At 39.8% G+C, this 23038-nt stretch overlaps 1 protein-coding gene across 1 annotated transcript; it reads right to left on the minus strand.

Annotated features, from left to right (window-relative positions):
- Nucleotides 1-1733: 1733 nt before the first annotated feature.
- Nucleotides 1734-16349, minus strand: entpd6 (ectonucleoside triphosphate diphosphohydrolase 6). Its single transcript, XM_020495090.2, has 14 exons — nt 16107-16349; nt 15383-15710; nt 14581-14657; nt 14309-14452; nt 11947-12022; nt 10152-10187; nt 9564-9652; nt 8897-8976; nt 7255-7319; nt 6584-6688; nt 6289-6429; nt 6118-6174; nt 5782-5894; nt 1734-5646 (listed from the first exon to the last, which is right to left on the minus strand). The coding sequence occupies exons 2-14, from the start codon at nt 15648-15650 to the stop codon at nt 5563-5565; spliced, it is 1335 nt and encodes a 444-aa protein (XP_020350679.1). The 5' UTR covers nt 15651-15710; nt 16107-16349; the 3' UTR covers nt 1734-5562.
- Between the last annotated feature and the right edge of the window lie 6689 nt (nt 16350-23038).

Raw genomic sequence — 23038 nt, forward strand, 5'->3', positions numbered from 1 at the left:
CATGCTTATTTCATAATATACATCATTTAAAACAGCCAAGTTCTATTCACAACGGTATTCAGTTGGTAAGAGACAGGCATTCCGTAAATACTAGGAATAGATTGTCCACCATCTATGCGTTATCCAGACAGAAAAGAGAAATAGGCAAAAGAACATTTTGATTTAGAGCAATAAAGAAATGGAATAAATTAACCGTGCAAACTAGAAACCTTTCAATATATACATTTAAACATTATTTTAAAACAATTTAAATATAGTATATAGAAATGTTGTGAGACTATAGTAGATGAAGAATCAATATTTTTTAGATTGAGTATTTATTGGGTCATTATGCTAGTATATTATGTATGTTTGTAATAGTGTGTTATATGTGAAAGTGTGTTTGTATTATACATTGTATTTTAATGTTTAAGGACTCTTGGAAGATTAGTCCAAATGGGGACTAAAAGAGATCCAAATCAAATCAAATCAAAACCTCTGACCCACTGGAATTGTGATACAGTGAAATAATCTGTCTGTAAACAATTGTTGGAAAAATTACTTTTGTCATGCACAAAGTAGATGTCCTAACCGACTTGCCAAAACTATAGTTAACTAGAAATGTGTGGAGTGGTTGAAAAACGAGTTTTAATAACTCCAACCTAAGTGTATGTAAACTTCCAAATTCAACTGTAGATTGTCATTATGGAGACGCCTATTTCCAACCCCTTTTTTGTAAAACATATTAATACGCTATAACTGATGCACATCAAGAGATAATGCAGGCAAAGCCCTGGCAAACGACTTTGGGCGCATTAACCCATTACATAAATTCGCTCAGCTCTATCACAATTGCCGATCAGTTGTATGAATGCATTAGATTGGAAATAAAACGTTTAGTGTATAAATATGGTAACTACACTCTTGCTGTGAAAAATACATTTGGGCTAGTTTTCAGGCCTTTGGGGCAGGTTTTGAGTGCTCATTGGAATCGAATGCAACCCTACATGTATACTGATCAAAAATATGAACAATTTCTGCAATAATTTCAACGATTTTACTGAGTTACAGTTCAGAAGGAAATCAGTAAATTGAAATACATTCATTAGGCCCAAATCTATGGATTTCACATAACTGGGCAGGCAGAATGCCTATAACTAGCCAATCAGAATGCTTTCCCCCCCCACAAAATGGCTTTTTTTGTGTGTAATTTTTACACCCTTTTTCTCCCCAATTTCGTGATACGATCTTGTCTCATCGCTGCAACTCCCTAACCGGCGAGTTGGTGAAGGTTGAGTCATGCATCCTCCGAAACATGACCCGCCAAGCCACGCTTCTTTAAAAAAACAAAAAACATTTTATTTTAAAGGATTTTCTTTTGCAATTTAGTACAGAACAAAAGCACACAAAAAATTTAAAAAAAAAACACAGCTGCCAGACATATGAAATTAAATATTGCTTAAGCAAGACATGGGACAAGAATAGAGCAACAATGACAGTTACAACAATAAGCGTTCCTAGTCAGTGTTCACAGTCAGTCTCTGTCCAGATTGTCCAGAAACCAGTGGTGGAAAAAGTACCCAACTGCCATACTTGAGTAAAACTAAAAATACTTTTACTGGGTGACTCAAGTAAGTCCCCCAGTAAAATTCTACTTGAGTAAATATCTAAAACGATTTGGTTTAAAATATACTTAAGTAGTAAAAGTATAAATCATTTAAAATTCCTTATATTAAGCAAACCAGATGACACCATTTTCTAGTTTTTTTTTTTAATTACAGAAAGCCACGGGCACATTCCAACATTGACATAATTTACAAACGAAGCATGTGTGTTTAGTGAGTCTGCCAGATCAGAGGCAGTAGGGATGACCAGGGATGTTCAGTTGATAAGTGCTTGAATTGGACTATTTTCCTGTCCTGCCAAGTATTCAAATTGTAATGAGTATTTTTTGGGTGTCAAGGACAATGTATGGAACAAAAAGTACAATCTTTTCTTAAGGAATATAGTAAAGTAAAAGTAGTCAAAAACATAAATAGTAGAGGACAGATACCCCCCAAAATTACTTAAGTAGTACTTTAAAGTATTTTTACAACACTGCCAGAAACAGACCCCAAATCTTGAGAAATCTGCTGGAGGAGTTAGTCCTGAAAAAAAAAAAAAAATCCAAATTAATGGTGTTAATCATTTCTACAGAAGCAAGGGGGGTGGGTGACTTCCATACTGTGAGGAATATTTTTGGTTTGTTCCTCATAGGACAAGCCACACTTAACACCCGCTCAACCCACAAAAGAGCTTTATTACAGACAGAAATATTCCTCCATTTCATCAGCTGTCCGGGAGGCTGGTCTCAGACGAACCCGCAGGTGAAGAAGTCGGATGTGGAGGTCCTGGGCTGGCGTGGTTACACGTGGTCTGCGGTTGTGAGGCTGGTTGGACGTACTGCCAAATTCTTTAAAACGACGTTGGAGGCGGCTTATGAACATTCACATCTCTGGTAACCGCTCTGGTGGACATTAATGCAGTCAGCATGCCAATTGCATACTCCCTCAACTTGAGACATCGGGCCTCCCAAGTGGAGCAGCGGTCTAAGGCACAGGATCGCAGTTAGGGGAGGGTTTGGCCAGCCGGGACTTCCTTGTCCCATCGCGCTCTAGTGACTCCTTATGGCAGGTCGGGCGCCTGCAAGCTGCCCCCGGTCGCCAGCTGGACGGTGTTTCCTCCGACACATTGGTGCGGCTGGCTTCCGAGTTAAGCGACCTGTGTGTCAAGAAGTGCTGCTTGGCAGGGTTGTGTTTTGGAGGGTGCATGGCTCTCAACCTTCACCTCTCCCGAGTCCATAGGGATGGAACAAGACTAACTACCAATTGGATATCACGAAAAGAGGTAAAAAGAAAAATTGAGACATTTGTGGCATTGTGTTGTGACAAAACTGCACATTTTCGAGTGGCCTTTTAATGTCCCCAGCACAAAGTGCACCTGTATAATGATCATGCTGTTTAATCAGCTTCTTGATATGCCACACCTGGACGGTGGATCTATTATCTTGGTAAAGGAGAAACGCTCACTAACAGGGATATAAACACATTTGTGCACAACATTTTAGAGAAATAAGCTTCTTTGTGTATGGAAAGTTTCTGGGATCTTTTATTTTAGCTCATGAAACATGGGACCAACACTTTACATGTTGCATTTATATTTCTGTTCTGTGTATGCTGGACAACATTTCAAGAAGTTTTCGGGGCCCTCAATTCTGCTTTCCAGCTCTTTCCTTGTAACTTCATTCTTTATGGTGGGACGTTTGCCCAGGTTGAAGTTGAGGATCGACGGCACCTCACAGACCACTAAAAGGACAACAAGTCAGTTAAGAACAAATTCTTATTTACAATGACGTCCTAGGAACAGTGGGTTAAGTGCCTTGTTCAGAACGACACATTTTTACCTTGTCAGCTGGCAAGCTTTTGGTTACTGACCCAATGCTCCAACACCTAGGCTATCATCCTCCAACAGTAACTAAACTTTGCAGCTTACCACATACTACCTGTGGTCTGAAAGAAGCATTTTGAAGCTGAGCTGTTTATCACCAGGGGAATGGAGCCAGCGGACATTTTGGACCCTTTTGTCCAAGCCACCGCCCTTATTCAGGGGGAGAAAGTGGTGACTCAGTGCTGCCCTTCCTTGTGTACTGTCACTCAACTACCATCTGCAAAGTATACTGAGCACAAGTCGTCACCTAGTCAGTCTAGTGAAAGCACTGCGGCAGTCACTCAAACGCTGATTCCAGGGGTTGTTTGTGAATGTCAGAATGGAGCACTTGGATGAACAGGCAACAAAACTTCCATTTGGTGACCATGTATACATAATGGCTGCACTGCTGGACCTTTCTTTCCACCTGTTCTGGCTTGATCATGATGCCATCCTCATACCATATGAAGATCAAGCTGAATTGAAGGAGAGTGTGATTGGTAGGGACAATGCATCACCGTTACAGAGAGCAGTAGTGGAGAAGAACAACCACCACCACCTGCAAAAAAGGGAGTCTTCAAATAATTTACCAGGTTTATAGACCTAACCAACAGCAGGCAGAAAGCCATTGACAAAAGGGACTTGAAACTTGACTTGGACTCTACCTCAAAGACTTGTGAACATCTCTGCTAGTTATTTCAACATGTTTAGACCTACTGGAATATTAAGTGCAAGATTTAGGCCTATGGCTCATAGAAACAACTAGATCTGTTATTAGGGTGAGAGGGTAGACAACCTAGTTGTTTGACTACTAGTCTATCATTGCACAGCTGTCTCTTGTAGAAATGTTGACCGCTTCTCAGGGGACTTTGTTGCCGAACCGATGAGTGATAAACTGCACTGACTCACTGTCGGGAATTGGAGAAGTCTTCTGAAAGATACTGGAGGAGCAAGATTTTGACAAAGTGAGTACATTTGTTCCTTTTTACTAGCATACTGTGGATGACCCAGCACTTCAAATTCCATACATTCAAGACTAGATGGCTACATTTGCCAAATTCATTCAATTAAATTTTATTTTTGTTTTTTCAGAAATGGGCAGCTCTCTGAAGTTCGCATTGAGTTTGCCTTGGCAAATGGGGACTTTTAGGCCCTATTGTAAAAGGGTAAGTGTTTTCAGTTTATGGATTTTTGGGTGTCTCAATCCTGATCCTACATGCACATGTTTGTTCTATCCCTGTAGCACCAACACACCTGATTCAACTAATCAAGCCCCTAATTCGCTAATCAGGTGTTAGTGCTAGGCAAGAACAAAAAGAAGAGCACCACTGAGTGCCCAGGACCAGGATTGTTTTGATCTTCCACCATGGACAGTAGCCCCACATCGCTGACCTGCAGTCAGAACAGGCCCACAACAAAGTAATATTTCCTAATTTAGGATAACTGCTGCATCTCTTATTTTTAGGCCTTTGTGGTCCTGGGTCAGTTCCTGCTGCTGCGGAAGGACGGGGAGCTGTTCACGGAGTGGCTGAAGGTCACTAGCGGAGCCAACACCAGGAATGCTGCATCCTGCTCCCAGTGCCTGAACGAGTGGTGTGATGCATTCCTATGAGACTGGGGATATGCTGCTCCCCAATGTCATGTTGAAGATCAATTCTGTTTAATAGTGAAAATATGTCAGTGGTATAGGCTATGGCTTGTCTGAGCAGAATATGCTATTAAAGGTATTGAATCTGTAAATTGTTTCAATTTGTTTTATCATTCAAAATACATATGCCTTCAATATTTTTGTTCATGATTCTGAACCGTATACAATTGTACAGACATTAACATTTTAACAACTTTATATTTAAAAATACCAAATATGTAATAGGTCATGCTCCTTCAAAATACACCATGTGCTTGATTACTATACAACTAACATTCCTTTATAAGTACAAAACAATCACACCTGCCAAAAGATAAGTCAAACATCCAAAGGCGACTGGTAATATAAACTCACATTTTGATAAAACTTAACAGGTACAATCACCAGGGGGCATTTTCCCATACCATACTTTGCAGCACAGAATCACTGGCACATCATGGCAGTGACAAGTGAGAGGAGAGACTGGCAGCTCACTGACTGCGGAGGGACTCGATGTAGTGGAAAGTAGCCCCCAGAGCCCAGCTAGTCTCCACTTCGTCAATCTTCCTCGCCAGCTGAAAACACACACCAATCACAGTTCTCTTTGGCCGTCCGATGCAGACCCATGGAAATGCACAGCCTCAGTGCGACACCATCACAGTTGATTTCGAATGAATGATAAATGGCTTTTATTTGCATTTGGTTCTTACCTTAAATACTTTATCTTTGGGGAAACCAAGCTCTTGCAGCATCCCAGAGATGTAGGTTAGATCCAGACAAAGGAAAGGATTCTCTCCTGAAGTAACCGCCATTTCGTTGCACACTGCGAGAAAGCAAGACATGCTTGTAAATTAGCATACTATATGCTGATTTCTTGCAAGTATTCACTAAATTCCAATAGAACTTGGATTACTTATTTATAAAAAATGTGTGAATGCTCAAACGTTGATGAATAAGGGATAAGTCATGTTTCTACTCAAAATTCAGTTTGGTAGCAGTGAACCACATACAGTACACAAAACTGCCGCATGGGTGCGCCGTCTTACCTCTCTTGGCAGCATCAATGTAGTCGCTGACTTTTATAGTCCCTCCTGTTTTCTCATCTGAGTTAGTGGGGTGATTAGAATAGAACTACATTCAGTTACTAAATTAAGATATCAATTATAGAAAACTGGGCAGCATATTCATTTGTGGCAAAAGGCAGGTAAGGTTCCTACCAATAGCACCCAGATCCACAGCTCTGTCATAGTAGTAGGAAAAGGCATAGAATTCCATATCTTTGGCTTCCCCTGCCTTCTTCACCTTTCTATACAGCATCTTCTCCACTTTCCTAAGGCATGACTCATAAATGGGCTCTCCTGAAACAGAATCAAAACTGTTTATACACACCAGAATGGGTCAGATCAGTCACGATCTGACAGGCAATTAATTGTTCATTAACTGGCGTAACAATTGGTACTTAGAGTTAGTAATATTCATTTTAAGTTAGTTATTAATCTCTTTTTACCGTACCTGCCTTCTGGCCCTTCACAGTATACAGAACTTCTGCATGTTCCCATTGGCCAGAGTATTCCGGGGCCAAGCAGGGGCTTACTAGCTCTGTGCTGCTGCCCTCTACTGTTGAACAGAGAGAATGCACATTGAATTTTGACCTGACCAGCATAAGACATGTTTTGGTACACAGGCGGGATATATTTGAAAGCTATGGCTGGAGAAGGCTACATTTTACAAAAATAAACATCGAACTAACGTGGTGTTGTCGTTTGGCCAACAATTTCCACAATAAGTATAAAGCCGTAAGGGGACACAGCATCTGAAATCGCTGTGCTCCAACAGGTTTTATGACTATTGGCCGACATCTGGTGGCACACTAAAGCAACCCTATAACCAAAAATAAATTGAGGGAACATTGAGAATAAATAGATTATACAACAAACAAATGTATCAAAGAAATCTGATTAAAATTCAAGTGTATAAAATGAAAATCCCCATGGAGAACTGCATCCGGGGCATTCGACTGCTGGCGGTTCTTAAAGCCAGGCATCTACTACATCACAGCAACAGCTGGCATGCAAGGAATTCATCTTGGTCCATGTTATTAAAAGATTAGATAATGGCTTATTTATCGGGACGGGGAGGGTCTTTAAAAGTCACCGATGAAAGCAAACTGAAAAACCACATACAAGGCTGTCCCTCGATTCCTCCCAAGATAGCTAGTCTTGCCGACATCAAGCCTAGACCAAGGTAGCTGTGAAAAAAAGAAAGCAGAATCAGTCTGTGATACACAGAAATAAGAGAGTGAGAGAGGTGTCAGACTGTGTGTAGTCATACAGTTTGTGCAACATGCCAAAAAACATAGCAGGGTCATACACTAACCCGAGAACAGAAAGAATACATGTATTTCACTCTCTGAACAACAGCACAGAGGGGGCTGCATTTCAGGAAAGCAGGTAGAGCCCTCCTCAGTGCCAAATACTAAACTACAGTATGTACCATAAGTATTTACCCCATTGGAGTTCACATTTTGTTGTTGGGATTGAAACAGATTTCATTGTGATTGATCTACACAACTCTATTACTGTCAAAGTAAGAAGAAAAAAAATCTACAAATGAATAAAAATAGTCATTGTGTAAGTATTCATCATTCTAAATTTCACACTGAAATAATATGAGTTGACATAACTTTATAACTACCCCTTCCTTCATCTCTCATACATATAAACACCCGTAACATCCCACGGTCAAGTATTTAAATTCAACTACAAAGACCAGGGAGCTTTTCAAAAGCCTTAAAGAAGGGCAGTGATTGGTAGATGGGTAACAATAACACATCAGACATCGAATATCTCTTGAAGCACGGTCAAGTTAATTACGCTGTGGATGTTGTAATAAACCAACCAGACATCAAAGACAGTCGTCCTTCTGAACTTGCAGGACAGAAAGGACACTGCTCAGGGATGTCACCATGAGGTCATTGGTGATTTTAAAACAGCTACGGAGTTCAATGGCTGTGATGGGAGAAAACTGAGGATGGATCAACATTGTAGAGAGACTCCACAATAATGATTTAAATGAGGGTAAAAAGAACACAAATATTCCAAAACATGCATATGTATGCAACAAGGCACTTAAAGTAATACTGAAGATAAAAGAACACAAAGGCACACGTTCTGGCCAAATTGCAAAACCTTCTGGGGCAAATCCAACAACACGTCACTGTCTCCTTTTCAAGCATGGTGGTGGCTACATTATATGGGTGTGCTTGATAACGGCAAAGAGTTCTTCAGGATAAAAATAAACGGGACAGAGCTAAGCACAGGCAAAGTCCTAGAAAACCTGCTTTACACCAGACACAGGGAGAGGAATTCACCTTTCAGCAGGACAATAACGGCAAGTCACAGTTTTGACTTAAATCCATTTGAAAATCTATGACAAATTGCTGTCAAGCCATGATCCCAAACACACAAAAAAATATGAAAGAAATCCAAGGAGGGTTAATACTTATGATACCCACTGTAAATGTCCCACTGTAAATGTCCTACCAAAGCTGCTTTAGCACTTAGCCTTCGTATAAGATATTATTAAGCCAAAGAGTGTACTTCAGAGCATATATATATACACACACACAGCCATATACATTTGTGCTACAGATTTCCTCTTAAAACTCCATGCAAACAAAAAATGGTAGGAATCATTTCAATAAAAATATATATTGACAGCTGCAATAATATAGCCGTTTGCATCACACCGTAGGTTTAACATAAAGAGGGAGGAGGGCTTTCCAAAAAGCCCAATTATCCGTCGAAACATAGTGCACGATAGTACCTGTGTGAGTAGAGTGTGTGGGTGCTGTTGAACATCTGAAATGATGTAATGTAGTTGATGGGTGAGGTCTGGATGGTTTTCTGGAGAGAAAGAGAAGATGCAACACATAAAATTGTGTGGCTTTATACATTTGCAAACAAAACATTTCTAGATTTAAAAACGTCAGAATGGTACATGCTTTCTTATATGAACCCCAATTCCTGGGTGACCAGCTAGAGCTTATACAACCAACATCACACTGTGCTGTTTAACATCAAACAGACAAGGAGGATCTACTCAATAAGAAGAGAGAGAAAAAAAAAAACCTGCTGCAATCTGCAAAACCAATTTCACCCCTACGGCGTGAACGGCTTGCCGGGAGAGTTTAAACTCTTTGAAAAGCAGTGTAATGACATGGTAAATTGGTCCTCAATCCCTCACGTACAAGGCCTGACCTAGTTAAGGAACAAGAAATCCCCCTCCAACCTAATGTCCAACAACATTTATTTACCAGCCCTTTCGGATTAGCGTGGCATTTGCTGATTAAGCCCTAAGATGAGAGGACATCCCGGTAGTTTGTGTTGCTTTAGAGAAGAGATCTGGCTTCATTATCTACTGTGTGTGTGTGTGTGTGTGTGTGTACGGGCATGCACATCCCCTATCAAACACAGTAGTCGCCTTATTGTACCTCATCCTGGGGGGAGAAGGTGATCTGGGTGGACCCCCCTCCCAGATCCAGCATCCCCACAGTGGGTGTGTCAGAGCCGTGGAGACCCCCTGCAGAGAAAGCGAGAGGAGGAGAGAGAGAGAAGGGGAGAAAGAGCGGGGGGAGGGTGTGCCAGTGTGGTCACCAAGGAGGAACTGGGGATGCAGCGCTAGGCTAATCCAATAACAGGTAATCAACATTTCCTGATTAATCTATTTAGCTGGTGTTCTGTTTATGTACCAGAATAAAGCCTGTTCTGAACATTGAGCTTGGGGCCAGGGCCCCTGAGGGTGGTGGGGTCAGTACAGGACGCCTTGGCCATTAGTTCACCGAATCGTTCCAAACTAAAACATATCGCTCCAGTATCGTATCCCATGTATCTGGATACGTATCAAATCGTCTTGAAAGGGAAAGATGCAAATCCCTAGTAGATGGTCACATTCCCACTGGAATATATTTTCTCTTACATCTAGTACACCTTTAATCTTGGAGTTTACTCCATATCGATCCTTACCAATGCTATCTATGCCATTAGCAACTGACAGTAAACAAAGTTTGAAAGCATCTCACCTATGAGGAAGTTGACAGTGATCCAAGCAGAGATCCCTGTGAGGGGAAAAATAAAAAATAAAGAGATGGTGATTACCTCATCCCTCTTACATAGTTTGTACTGAAATCCTTTAAACAAAAAAAACAAAAAAAATGTAAATGTCTAACCTTTAACAGTTAGTCATGCAACAGTGCTTAGGGGTCAACTATTTAGGTCAAATGAGGAGATTATGCTATATACATTATGTTTGCACTCAGTGAGTAGGACTCCATTGTGTGTATTAGTGCCTTTAACAACCCTTTCCTAGTTTATGGACTCAGAACTATATCATAGGAGCTTTAGGATAAAACTCTTACAGTAAGATGTCAAGAAGCAATTGACATTTACAAACAAACAACTTTAAAAAGAGTGCTGCGCTAGTAGTCATTATGACCAAAACACTGTCGCTTAGATACCATACACTTTGCCCACTTTATCCCTCCGTCCTCCCTCAAATACCACTTATATTTTTTTTATAAGTCTGTTCGATTCAGAGAAGCATGTGTAATCTCCACTAGGATTAGCATCTGGGGCAAGAGCGGCAAAAATCGAACTGATAATAAGGCAGTGAAATCCGGTTATGGATCGAGCGGGAGTTTAGCATTACAGCTCAGCAATGACGCCAGAGGAATTTGTCCATTAGGCACAAAAACGTGAACTTCAAAATTAATTCAGTAATCATAAAAGGTATTTTCCAAGGGTCAGGTCACCTCCACTGTAACAAGCTGATAGACTTGGGGAAGAAGACAACATTTTTCAGCCTCAGAAATCAAATGGAGGATATTCGGTTTGCAGAGATTAAACTAAACATTATCCTACATGCCCATAATTGCTTGTATAAACTACTTTAAAAAGGATTGGATTTAAAATATTTTATGTACTGCTTTTGTGCCTATATCAAACATGGCTTTCAACACAAAACACCAATGTATATCTTATTTCAATATAACAATCCTATTAAAGCGTTAATGCCCACAATAATTGCAGAGAATTGAATGGTCAATACCAGGCCAAAGGACCAGAACCTAGTAGCCACAGAAACATAGCCAGTCACCAAACAGCTTGATGTTGCTCAAACAAGCCAGTAATGGACCAGAGTGGGCCTCTACCATCTAGGCCGCTCCACTGGACACAGAGAGCTCCAATACAGTCCCAACTCCATTATTTACAAATTGTATTAATTCTGCACTCCTATCAAAAGTTTTGCTGTAATTAGTCATGGAGGTTAAAGCGGATATTGACACATTTAACTAGCTTTTTTCCCATAATCCACTAAATGCCTCTGTATGCATTGGGTAATTCAGGGCAGGGTCAAACTGAGTGACCTCTCTCAGAGTCAATGCAACACTGTGCAGAAACATCCTAATCAGTGATCCAGTCCTGTGATAACTTCTGTTACCTCCAATTCATCATGCAAGACGAAAGAACATCTAGAAATGGTTATGAATTAGAAGAACTATCAAATGAGAAAAAAATGTTCTACATCAAAAACTCACACTGTTGTTACAGGATGTACAGAGGATTTTAAAAAAGGAAATGTCCATAAATTGGCACGGCCATGGAAATATTGCTTCACTAAGACCCAAATGGGTGCAGTGTAAAAACATTGAATTCTAATTGGATTAAGGGGGAATCTTGCATCTATAACAAAATAAATAAAAAAATAAAGGTTTTATTGGATACAAAAATGTGAGTCCCACAGTACATGACACTAGAAACACCTGCAAGGGAATGACGTGTTTTGTGAAACTACAAGTGGGTGAGGGCCAGACATACCTTCATCAGTGCCATCCATTATGGACACACTGTCCCCTCTGGACAAGAATGGAGACTCCCCAAACACCTCCCTCACCTAGATAGAAAGCTTAAGGTCAGTTCTTCCTCAACCATGTTTGGAAGCTGTTTTCCACATACAGTTGAAGTTGGAAGTTTACATCCACTTTGGTTGGAGACATTCAAACTCATTTTTCAACCACTCTACAAATCTCTTGTTAACAAACTATGGTTTTGGTAAGTCGGTTAGGACATCTACTTTGTGCATGACAAGTCATTTTTCCAACAATTGTTTAGACAGATTATTTCACTTATAATTCCAGTGGGTAGGAAGTTTACATACACTAAGTTGACCCTGCCTTTAAACAGCTTGGATAAGTCCAGAAATTGATGTCATGGCTTTAGAAGCTTCTGATAGGCTAATTGACATAATTTGAGTCAATTGGAGGTGTATTTTTGGATGTAGTTCAAGGCCTACCTTCAAACTCAGTGCCTCTTTGCTTGACATCATGGGAAATCAGCCAAGTCTGGTTCATCCTTGGGAGCAATTTCCAAATGCCTGAAAGTACCACGTTCATCTGTACGAACAATAGTACACAAGTATAAACACCATGGGACCACGCAGCTGTCATATCACCCAGGAAGGAGACGCGTTCTGTCTCCTAGAGATGAACGTATTTTGGTGCGAAAAGTGCAAATCAATACCAGAACAACAAAGGACCTTGTGAAGATGCTGGAGGAAACAGGTGCAAAAGTATCTATAGCCACAGTAAAACGAGTCCGATATCGACATAACCTGAAAGGCCGCTCAGCCAGGAAGAAGCCACTGCTCCAAAACCGGCATAAAAAAGCCAGACTACGGTTTGCAACTGCACATGGGGACAAAGATCGTACTTTTTGGAGAAATGTCCTCTGGTCTGATGAAACAAAAATAGAACTGTTTGGCCATAATGACTATCATTATGTTTGGAGGAAAAAGGGGAGGTTTGCAGCCGAAGAACACCATCCCAACCGTGAAGCACGGGGTGGCAGCATCATGTTGTGGGGGTGCTTTGCTGCAGGATGGACTGGTGCACTTCACAAAATAGATGGCTTCATGAGGAAGGAAAATTTATCTGGATATATTGAAGCAGCATCTCAAGACATGAGTCAGGAATTTAAAGCTTGGTGGCAAATGGGTCTTCCAAATGGACAATGACCCCAAGCATTCTTCCAAAGTTGTGGCAAATTGGCTTAAGGACAACAAAGTCAAGGTATTGGAGTGGCCATTACAAAGCCCTGACCTCAATCCTGTAGAAAATTTGTGGGCAGAACTGAAAAAGCTTGTGCGAGCATGGAGGCCTACAAACCTGACACAGTTACACCAGCTCTGTCAGAAGGAATGGGCCAAAATTCACCCAACTTATTGTGGGAAGCTTGTGGAAGGCTACCCAAAACGTTTGACCCAAGTTAAACCATTTAAAGGCAATGTTACCAAATACAAATTGAGTGTTGAAAGAAATAAAAGCTGAAATAAATCATTCTCTCAACTATTATTCTGACATTTCACATTCTTAAAATTAAGTGGTGATCCTAACTGACCTAAGACTGGTCATTTTTACTAGGATTAAATGTCAGAAATGGTAAAAAACTGAGTTTAAATGTATTTCGTTAAGGTATATGTAAACTTCCAACTTCAACTGTACATGACACAATTCTTTCTATAAGGTATTATCTACATGAAATCAACTTTGCAATATATAAATACTACTATTCACGAGCTGTATAGATAGCACATTTCTGCATCTTTAGGACAAGGATGACGTGCATTCAATTCACACCCCTCATTGTTGTAAAAAGGAGTTGGGTGTGTTAACACTTGGCCACGTAATAGTTCAACTACAAACTAAACAGGTTTAGGGTGTGTAGTCCTTAGGTGAAACTGTCATAGGCTTTTAAATGGAGAGAGAAAGAGAGAAGAAAAAAAAGAGGTGCAGAGGAGGATCTGTGAAAGGCGTGGAGGACCTGGAACACTGACAGGTGATCAAACAAAGAGGTCACTTATGCAATTCATTCATGTCATTAATTGCTTTCAGCTGATGGTATTACTGTACCAGGAGGACCACCAACAGCATGGGGTAAATTTAGACAAGTTATGCAATTACATAGCCTAGCTCATTTGTAAGTGGGCAACCTACATGCTTTTCCCAGCACAACTCTTGTCTTTTTCCAATGTAAAATCTGAAATCGGGGTGAAATGTAACAAAACAGCTAACGGAAATGCTAACTCCACAAGGTGAGAGAGTAGGAACTGTGCAGTGTTTGTGGTATGGCAATCTATCTACACAGTGAGTCCACAGACATTGGCCAGTGGTGAAAGGCTCACCCTGTCCAGTAGGTGTGTGGCCTTCTCCCCAGGCAAAAGACGGAGGCCTGCAGTGGCCTTGAGGACCAGAGGAGTGCTGCTCCATACGGAGGAGGGAATGCTGCCTTGGGCCACAGCCAACAGCTCCAGGATCCCTTCTTTACACTAAGAAACAAACCACAGTGGAACCAAGAGATTAGATTTCTAAAGATAACGTCAGTGCAATAACAAGAGATGGTCTACATTTAGGAGTATCTTGACTGTTCTTTTCAAATAGATATGAAGTTGGTAACCTTTTCTGGGTCATCGGCATATGCAGATAGACCTGGTTTTATTGCTCTGAATGTTTCATGTGCCAATTTAGGAGCCTCTGTAGAAAAAGACAGAACAAATAGCATGAAGCCCATTGCAGTGAAATACAGTTGACATTTAATTCACAATTGAAAGAATTGTAGGGTGCTAATGTAGATTTGAGTAATGCTAATAGTTACCACCAAAGCCATGGCAAGCAGTGTGATATTATAAAGTAGCCTATATAACACTGCCATAAAAATTGACATGTTCTATCTTCTCAGAATTTCTACATTGCTTCTGTGAACCTCTACTTGACATGTTGCGTGCTTGGTAGCCATCAGAATATAACAATCATTGGTTTAATAATAAAGCCAAAACAGCACTTAAATTATTTAGCTTAATGTTGAAATAATGCGGTAACTAAGCCATTTGGCGATGCTTTACAGTAACTTTTTGGGGGGATTCCTGGTATGGGGTAGAGTAAGCCTAATATGAGGCACATAATACAAATTAAGCCTGAAAGCCTTACATGTCTCACATGGATTCAAATCTGTAATTAATACTTTTGCTACCGCACATAGATTACAAATTCTGAAAGCAATGCAGAGAGCTACATTTAATTGATCCATTTTGGTCAACTACATATGCAGATGCTATTCCTAATACTATTCACCAAAACAAGTCCATTAATGGATGGAAGAGAGACAACGTTTTAATTTTGGGTTCAGAGGTATGTAGGTAACATTTCTACCTCTCCCAGTGTAATATATTTGTTTTCAACAATGCACACATGTACTGTACCGTTGTCCTCCAGCTGAAACTTGAAGACATGGATCCTTGTCCCTGTGCTCCCAGCATCAAACATAACGCCATAATGGAAACGTCCGCTGACCACTTCTGAGGATGTTGGTCTGTTGGGACTGCCCGACAAGCCCAATCTGTGTGGGAAGTGAGGTGGTATTTTGGAGATGGCTGGCCTTACACCATCATAGTGGCGCTTAACAAACATCAGGTAAGCTGCCAGGCAGCCCAAGAAGACAAAAACACTGGCCAATTTTGGTAATCTCATGGTGACTGGTGTGTGTAAGGCACATTCTGCAGTTCCATACAGAACTGAAGGCCGTTCGTCCTAAAAATGAAACACATACAGCAGTTAGCGATCTGATAGAGGGCTGTTAGAAAGGTGACATCACGGGGGTCACCAAAGTTTAGCAAGCTACTTGTATACATCATTTCCAAGCTTTTCAACACCAGCGCCACTAGCTATAAAACACCGTTTTAGAACTAGCTAAATAAGCTAGCTAATTGCTTTAGTGACTAACTAACGTACACTACTAGGTACTGTAATGTTCTCCCTTTTGAATTGCTAGCATGAAATCTTATGTAGGATAGTGTAAATACTGGCAGGCTAGATGTCACTGTATTGTAGTACAGTAAGAGACAAACAACATTTACTAACGTTAGCTAGTGTAGCAAATAGCTAACTGGCTTTGTTCCTGGCTTGCTTATATTGAAGACAACTTACGAGAGCAAATCCTATGCGTGTAGCATAAATAGCTAGCTAGCTACTTATTCTGATTCCATTCGCATTTTCGGTGTTCCTATCTGGGACGATAGTTTGAAAACTCATGTCAAATAATTAATTAGCTTGGTGCGCGGACAACTATCCAATCCAAGTCTCTGTTTGATTACATCAGTGTGTGTTTTAGTGATGACGTGTGAAGAAAATGCCGCGTTCACAAACTAGTCGGAATTAGAAAACAAAAAATGTCCGACTTGCTGACTGGTTGAACGCGGTACGTGTATAACTGCATCCATTTAACAAGTCCGACATTTTCGAGTTTCCTTGTTCCGACTAGCAGATTAACCCGGCAAAATACCAAATAGCTTCTATATAGGCTCAAAAGTGGTTTGTACATTATCTGGCAAATTAAAAGTGGCAAGATTATTTCCAGTACTGAAGGTTGGCACTACCCAAATACACTGTGACCATAATTCTGACAATTATTTAGTCCAGATTTTGTTAAACTACCTACCTACCTAGTGAAGCCACACAACTTCAGAAGTAGGTAAATGTATTATGGAAAGTAAATCATTTGTCTGTGAGAAAACAAAAACAACTCTTATCCATTGTTAGAATCGATTAAACAGTATGACAAACAATAATCAGACAAATATATCCTATGACTGCACAACATTGCAGAACGTACCCCCCAACACAACCACACACACTCATGCATATAAGTATGCTGAACAAAAATATAAATGCAACAATTTTGAAGATATTGCTGATATAACAGTATAGACTTTACGCCCATCCCCTCGCCATGACCTGGGCGCGAACCAGGGACGCTCTGCACACGTCAACAGTCACCCTCGAAGCATCGTTACCCATCGCTCCACAAAAGCTGCGGGGAACCACTACTTCAAGGTCTCAGAGCAAGTGACGTCACTAGCGCGCACCACCGCTAACTAGCTAGCCATTTCACATGGACTACACTTACCCCCCCTTTTGACGTCCTCCTCTCACCGATTGAAACGCCACTAACACACACCACCGCCGCTAACCTCACCCCCCTTTTTACCTCCTCCTCTTTCCACAGCAACCAGTGATCCGGGTCAACAGCATCAATGTAACAGTATAGACTTTGCGTCCATCTCCTCGCCCTGACCTGGGTGCGAATCAGGGACGCTCTGCACACGTCAACAGTCACCCTCGAAGCATCGTTACCCATCGCTCCACAAAAGCCACGGCCCTTGCAGAGGGAACCACTACTTCAAGGTCTCAGAGCAAGTGACGCCACTAGCGCGCACCACCGCTAACTAGCTAGCCATTTCACATCGGCTACACTGAGTTACAGTTTATAAAAGTAAATCAGTCAATTGAGATAAATTCATTAGGCCCTAATCTATGGATTTCACATGACTGGGCAGAGGCACTGCCATGGGTGGGCCTGGGAGGGCATAGGCCCACCCACTTGGGAGCCAGGCCCTTCCAATCAGAAATCGTTTTTTGACCACAAAAAGGGCTTTATTACAGACAGAAATATTCCTCGGTTTCATCAGCTGTCTGGGTGGCTGGTCTCAGAAGATCCCACAGGTGAAGACATGGTCTGCGGTTGTGTTGTGTGACAAAACTGCATATTTTAGAGTGGCCTTTTATTGTACCCAGCACAAGGTGCACCTGTGAAATGATCATGCTTTTAAATCAGCTTCTTGATATGCCACACCTGTCAGGTGGATGGATTATCTTGACTAAGGCTCAAATGCTCACTAACAGGGATGTAAACAAATTTGTGCACAACATTTTGAGAGAAAAGTTTTTGTGAGTATGGAACATTTCTGGGATCTTTTATTTCAGCTCATGAAACATAGGACCAACACTTTACATGTAGCATTTATATTTTTGTTCAGTGTAAATAAATGACTGATTGAGGGGCTTTGGGAATTTGAAGGGAGGTTAGTGATGGTTTTGTAGATATTCAATTAGAGTCACAGAATTCAAAGTATTCTCTCTCTCTCTCTCTCTCTCTTTCTGAGCTTTCTGCAGTCTAAAGCCTTTACACTCTTCATGAGGTAGAGAAATAGTACAGTTTCATCACTCTGTGGTCCATATATGTAATTTAATATTTAAGCCCCTAACAGCTTTTTATCAGTTAATGGGTCAGACAACATGCTTGATGGTTCTGTAATCTTTCTCCTCCATGAGCAAACATTTTAATAATAATGATAATAATAACAAAAGCACGTTGAGTGGATCCTAATCGGCACAGAGATTTACATACAAATGACATTTAGAACAATTATTTCAGATCATTAAGGGGCACTTTCAATGGAATGATGACTAATCCAACTAAGTTGTTAAGCGAGGCAGAAATGTCTGCGTGGGGAGGAAAGAGCCCCTCTGACCTGCTTCGGCTCCCATCATGCCTATGATCATGGATTCTCAAGGAATGTCTTTGCCGCCTTAGTTCTATCTAGTCACTTTTAACCACACGGTAAGTGGTAACCACTACTAGTACTACTACTTCTACTATTACTACTACTAAATTGCTTATAAGCTATTGTGAACACGAGTAGCAGTAAGAATATAACTACATAATATTGGTAGTGTTTTCTCAATGTTCTAAACAGTAAACTACTAATAGTAGTAGTAGTAGTAGAATAGATAGATAGTAGTAAAAGTAGTGGTAGTAGTAGAGTGCAAACCATGTGTATATTCCTATATTTTAAGGAGGGTTCACTTAGGTGAGTCTGTAGATGGTTGAATTCTAATAATGTCCTAAAGCACTTTTTCCTTTCAAATTCCAAATATAGAAATCGACAAATCAACTCAACACAGAGGATGATTGAGATAAATATTGTCCAAATATCTTAATGCACGGACTATGCTTCCCTTCATTGTGGATAGAAATGGGTTAGGACTTTTCAAAATGTCCCTCTTTTCATAACTAGCATCATAGTCTCTTCTATCAGACTCTTGAGCCACAGTAAATAAAGACAGCAGGTTGACACAGCTTTGTGGGATTACTGTTAAAACTAGGATGACTCAATAACACATATTTGACCATTTCTGTTTCCCTAATGGCTTGTTTTCTATGCACACAGTTACGCTAAAGGAGTGGAACTTACTTTCCACGGAGTTGCATTATTTTCCAGAGAACACATAGACCCCCTTGTTGATTATAACCCTTATATACCATGGCTATAATTTCCCGCTAGAAATGTGTTCATTTGCATGTAGAAATGTGTTCAACATCCACTGAGAAGTATCTGGCAATTTTACTAGATAGCTACATTAGTTGCCTTGGTAACCAAACAAACAGACTTGCTAGTTTAGCTAACCAAACCATTAGTCCTAGCTTGCTATTATGAACATCGAATTCAGTCATGCTAATAATGTTTTCAAGTCGACTTTTGCTTTCAAAAGCAGCTCAAAAATAGAACATGTGAGAATGAACTAAAGCCTTTGAATTTTTTGTTGCGTTACGCCTAAAAACAGCCCTTAGGCTTTGGCCTTATTGCTATTATAAACAGGTTACCACATAAATAGAGAGGTAAAAATAACTGTTTTGTCATATCCGTGGTATATGGTCTGATATACCATGACTGTCAGGCAATCAGTATTCAGGGCTCGAACTACCCAGTTTATGAAGGGAAATAATGTACGCACCTGAATGCCCTTCAAGACAGTTAGATATTAGTATTCAATTATTCATCATAAGGAACAAGGATTTGATGTGTTTGTCCTATATTTAGGACCTATAAGAACGTTTAGGATTTTTTTTTTAAACAAACATATTTAACCCCATAGTTTTGTTGGCACAAAATTACCTACATGCTTCCATTAATTTGTATGGGTTACCTTCAGACGAGTTCTGTGTGGGTTGTAGAGCATAACGGAGAACACTGTTGTTAGTTTTTAGGCCAAACCGTTAGGACTGTCAGATGTTTTCGTGAGAAGACCGATTTTGGAGATGTTTCATGGTCTGACAAACACCGCTGTAGCTCGGCCACCTTCCAACCACTGACACGGAAAGCCGACATGGGCGGAATTGGTGGATTGAGACACACCCCATACTAATCAGATTTCTCTAGTTTAAACTGACAGATTTTGACAGGGATATTTTTTGTTACTTAGATTGACCAACGGGTGAGCAGTAGCCTACACCCTGAATAATAAGAAAACCCCTTACATAAAAAAATGGTCTAATCCAGCTCTTATTGGTAAATCTAAATATACATAACCTCAGTAAAAGCCATGACCTGCTGTATTTCATGGGGACAGGGCGACATCGGATGAGATGACATTTAATCGACTTTTGGAGAATTAGTCATTCCTTATTATCAAAGTGGTTTTTCAACTAACATAACAGGATTTTCCTAGAAAATCCCATTGAACACACATTTTAATTTCTTTTCTACTGGTCAATCATGTTGAAGGCAACGTAAATAATCCAATGAGATTAATCAGTAGTCTATTTCTTTTTGCAGAGTTTGGTACAGTATGCTTCAAGAAAGGCTGGATTACAGACTTTCAGTCTTGGGTTTTAGATTTTTGAATTAAACAGCTCTTTTGAATATTATGATCCCAAATACTGAAGAGGATGAAAGATAACAATGCATCATTCTTCGATAGTCAGAATGATGGTATATAAACAGCCAATGCTTTGCTCGAAGAAATACATAAAATACACATATTTACTTAGAAATATTAAAGGTAGCTCAGGCCAGATGTCCATGCTGCCCATCTCCTAATCCTTTGAGAACCCTGATTTAAAAGATGAAAGTGGAATCTTCTATTACTTACTATTCTAATATACTGTATTTACACTGAATTATATCCCTATAAATCCCTGAATTATTTCCTAATAATCCTCCTTATAGTATCATGTGGCCTAGATATATAGCAAGTAACTACAAGTCACATGGTTGTTGACAGAATCCTCTCCTCTTTCTCACATATTCACCGGCCTTTTGATTTTGGATTGTATTCTCCAATATAAATAATGTGGGATTTCGTGAGGTGTTGATACTACAATCCAAACTGTAAAACCAGAGAAAATGCAGAACATATCCAAAAGAGCTTACATTTACATTCTAGTCATTTACCAAATTTGCCATCATACATGGAAACTGACTGCATAATCATTAACGACGGGCTGACACTAGTGTCCCCCAATTTCATATGTCCATCCTTTGCCAACTGAGCCAAAGGTCCAGGTGAAAACTTCAGGTTACTTTCAGCACTCTTAAGCATCACCTATGTCAGCAAATCTTAAAACGTTATACAAAAGTACCCAAACACCTCCACTATTTTTCAACCCATGTAGGCACAGGACCTTGGTTGCCCTTTGTTGAGGCTATTGCTAATATAGTCCTGTCTCCACTCCAGTATTTCACTTATAGCTGATTGCATTATGCAGTTCCAATCCAATATTTACTAGCTCAGGTCCTTTATAAATGGGAAATAAAAGGGATAAGTGGGTAATACCACTTTGATTCATTATATAATGATTTAAAGGAGTGCAGGCAGGGGAACTATAATAATATTAATGTGATAATTTAATGCAATTTTCTTTATTTGATGTGTTCTGAATCGTCAGGCTAATCTGCAGACATTGTTTATTAAATGAAAAAAGGGAAGAATCACAACTATGGCTAATCCCTTAGCCAATGTTCTGTTGGGGGAGCAGGTGGGGAAGAGAGATTTAGAATTCACTGAGAGACTTTCACTTAAGGAAAATTAAGTTAGCCTAACCTGGCTTATTTTTACATGCCATGTATTGTATAAGGAGAAGGGCATCATGAATGGTATGTGGAGCAGCAGTGGAATGTGTCATGCAATCTGAGGGTTACGTGTTTTGGCACATCAAAAGATACATCACACACTCAATTGTAAAACTGATTTTTATACTGTAGATCGTGCCCATATTGCCACCTTCAACCACTGCACAGAATTAATGTTAAAATTAATTATACTGATTCTTGTAGGCTTTCTGTCACTTGAAGTTTGAGGTTCCAGCGTAATCCCTTCCGGGAATAGCTTTCTCACTCATTTTATGGACCAGAGATATATATCACTGATTCAATATAAGGTTGACATCTAAGCTATGAAAATATTGAATTTTAATGGCACACATGATCTGTGGTATTCCGATTAAAATGAATGTGGAGATCAGGACTTTTGTCCCAATCTGTTTATTTAGCTTGGAGACATTTTATATGACCAACCATCTGTCTTTCAGGAAACTCCACTGAGAATTGTCTGTGACTGTAAATGCAATTACCATAGCTTGCACTCTCAAAATAAAGGTTATTTCCATGATTTGATCAATTCATTTATGATTTGGCAGATTGTATCGGGGTATTTTACTGTACCATTGATCAAATGTTAATGTTATTTATGAACTGAATATGTAGAGATATCCCCATACAGAAAAATTCTATATTTACATGTATTTTAACAACATGTATGTAAATGTAAATGTATTTATGTATAAGTAAATTACTGATACATAAATATATGTTTAAGTCTTATATGTACCAAAATACATGGACATATTACAACATATTTGCCGTTTTCATATACTTATACATAGTGTATTCTGAAAGTAGTCAGACCCCTTCACGTTTTTTAAACATTTTGTTACGTTACAGACGTATTCTAAAATGGATTAAATTGTATTTTTTTCCCATTCCCATTTTTTCCCATTCTCATTAATCAACACACAATACCCCATAATGACAAAGTGAAAACAGGTTTTTAGAGATGTTTTAATTAATTAATTAATTACATAAATACTTAGACCCTTGCTATGAGACTCAAAATTGCGCTTAGGTGCATCCTGTTTCCATTGATCATCCTTGAGATGTTTCTACAACTTGATTGTAGTCCACCTGTGGTAAATTCAGTTCATTGGACATGATTTGGAAAGGCTCAAACCTGTCTATATA

Source organism: Oncorhynchus kisutch, linkage group LG11 (assembly GCF_002021735.2).
Source record: "Oncorhynchus kisutch isolate 150728-3 linkage group LG11, Okis_V2, whole genome shotgun sequence".
NCBI classification, from domain to species: Eukaryota; Metazoa; Chordata; class Actinopteri; order Salmoniformes; family Salmonidae; genus Oncorhynchus; species Oncorhynchus kisutch.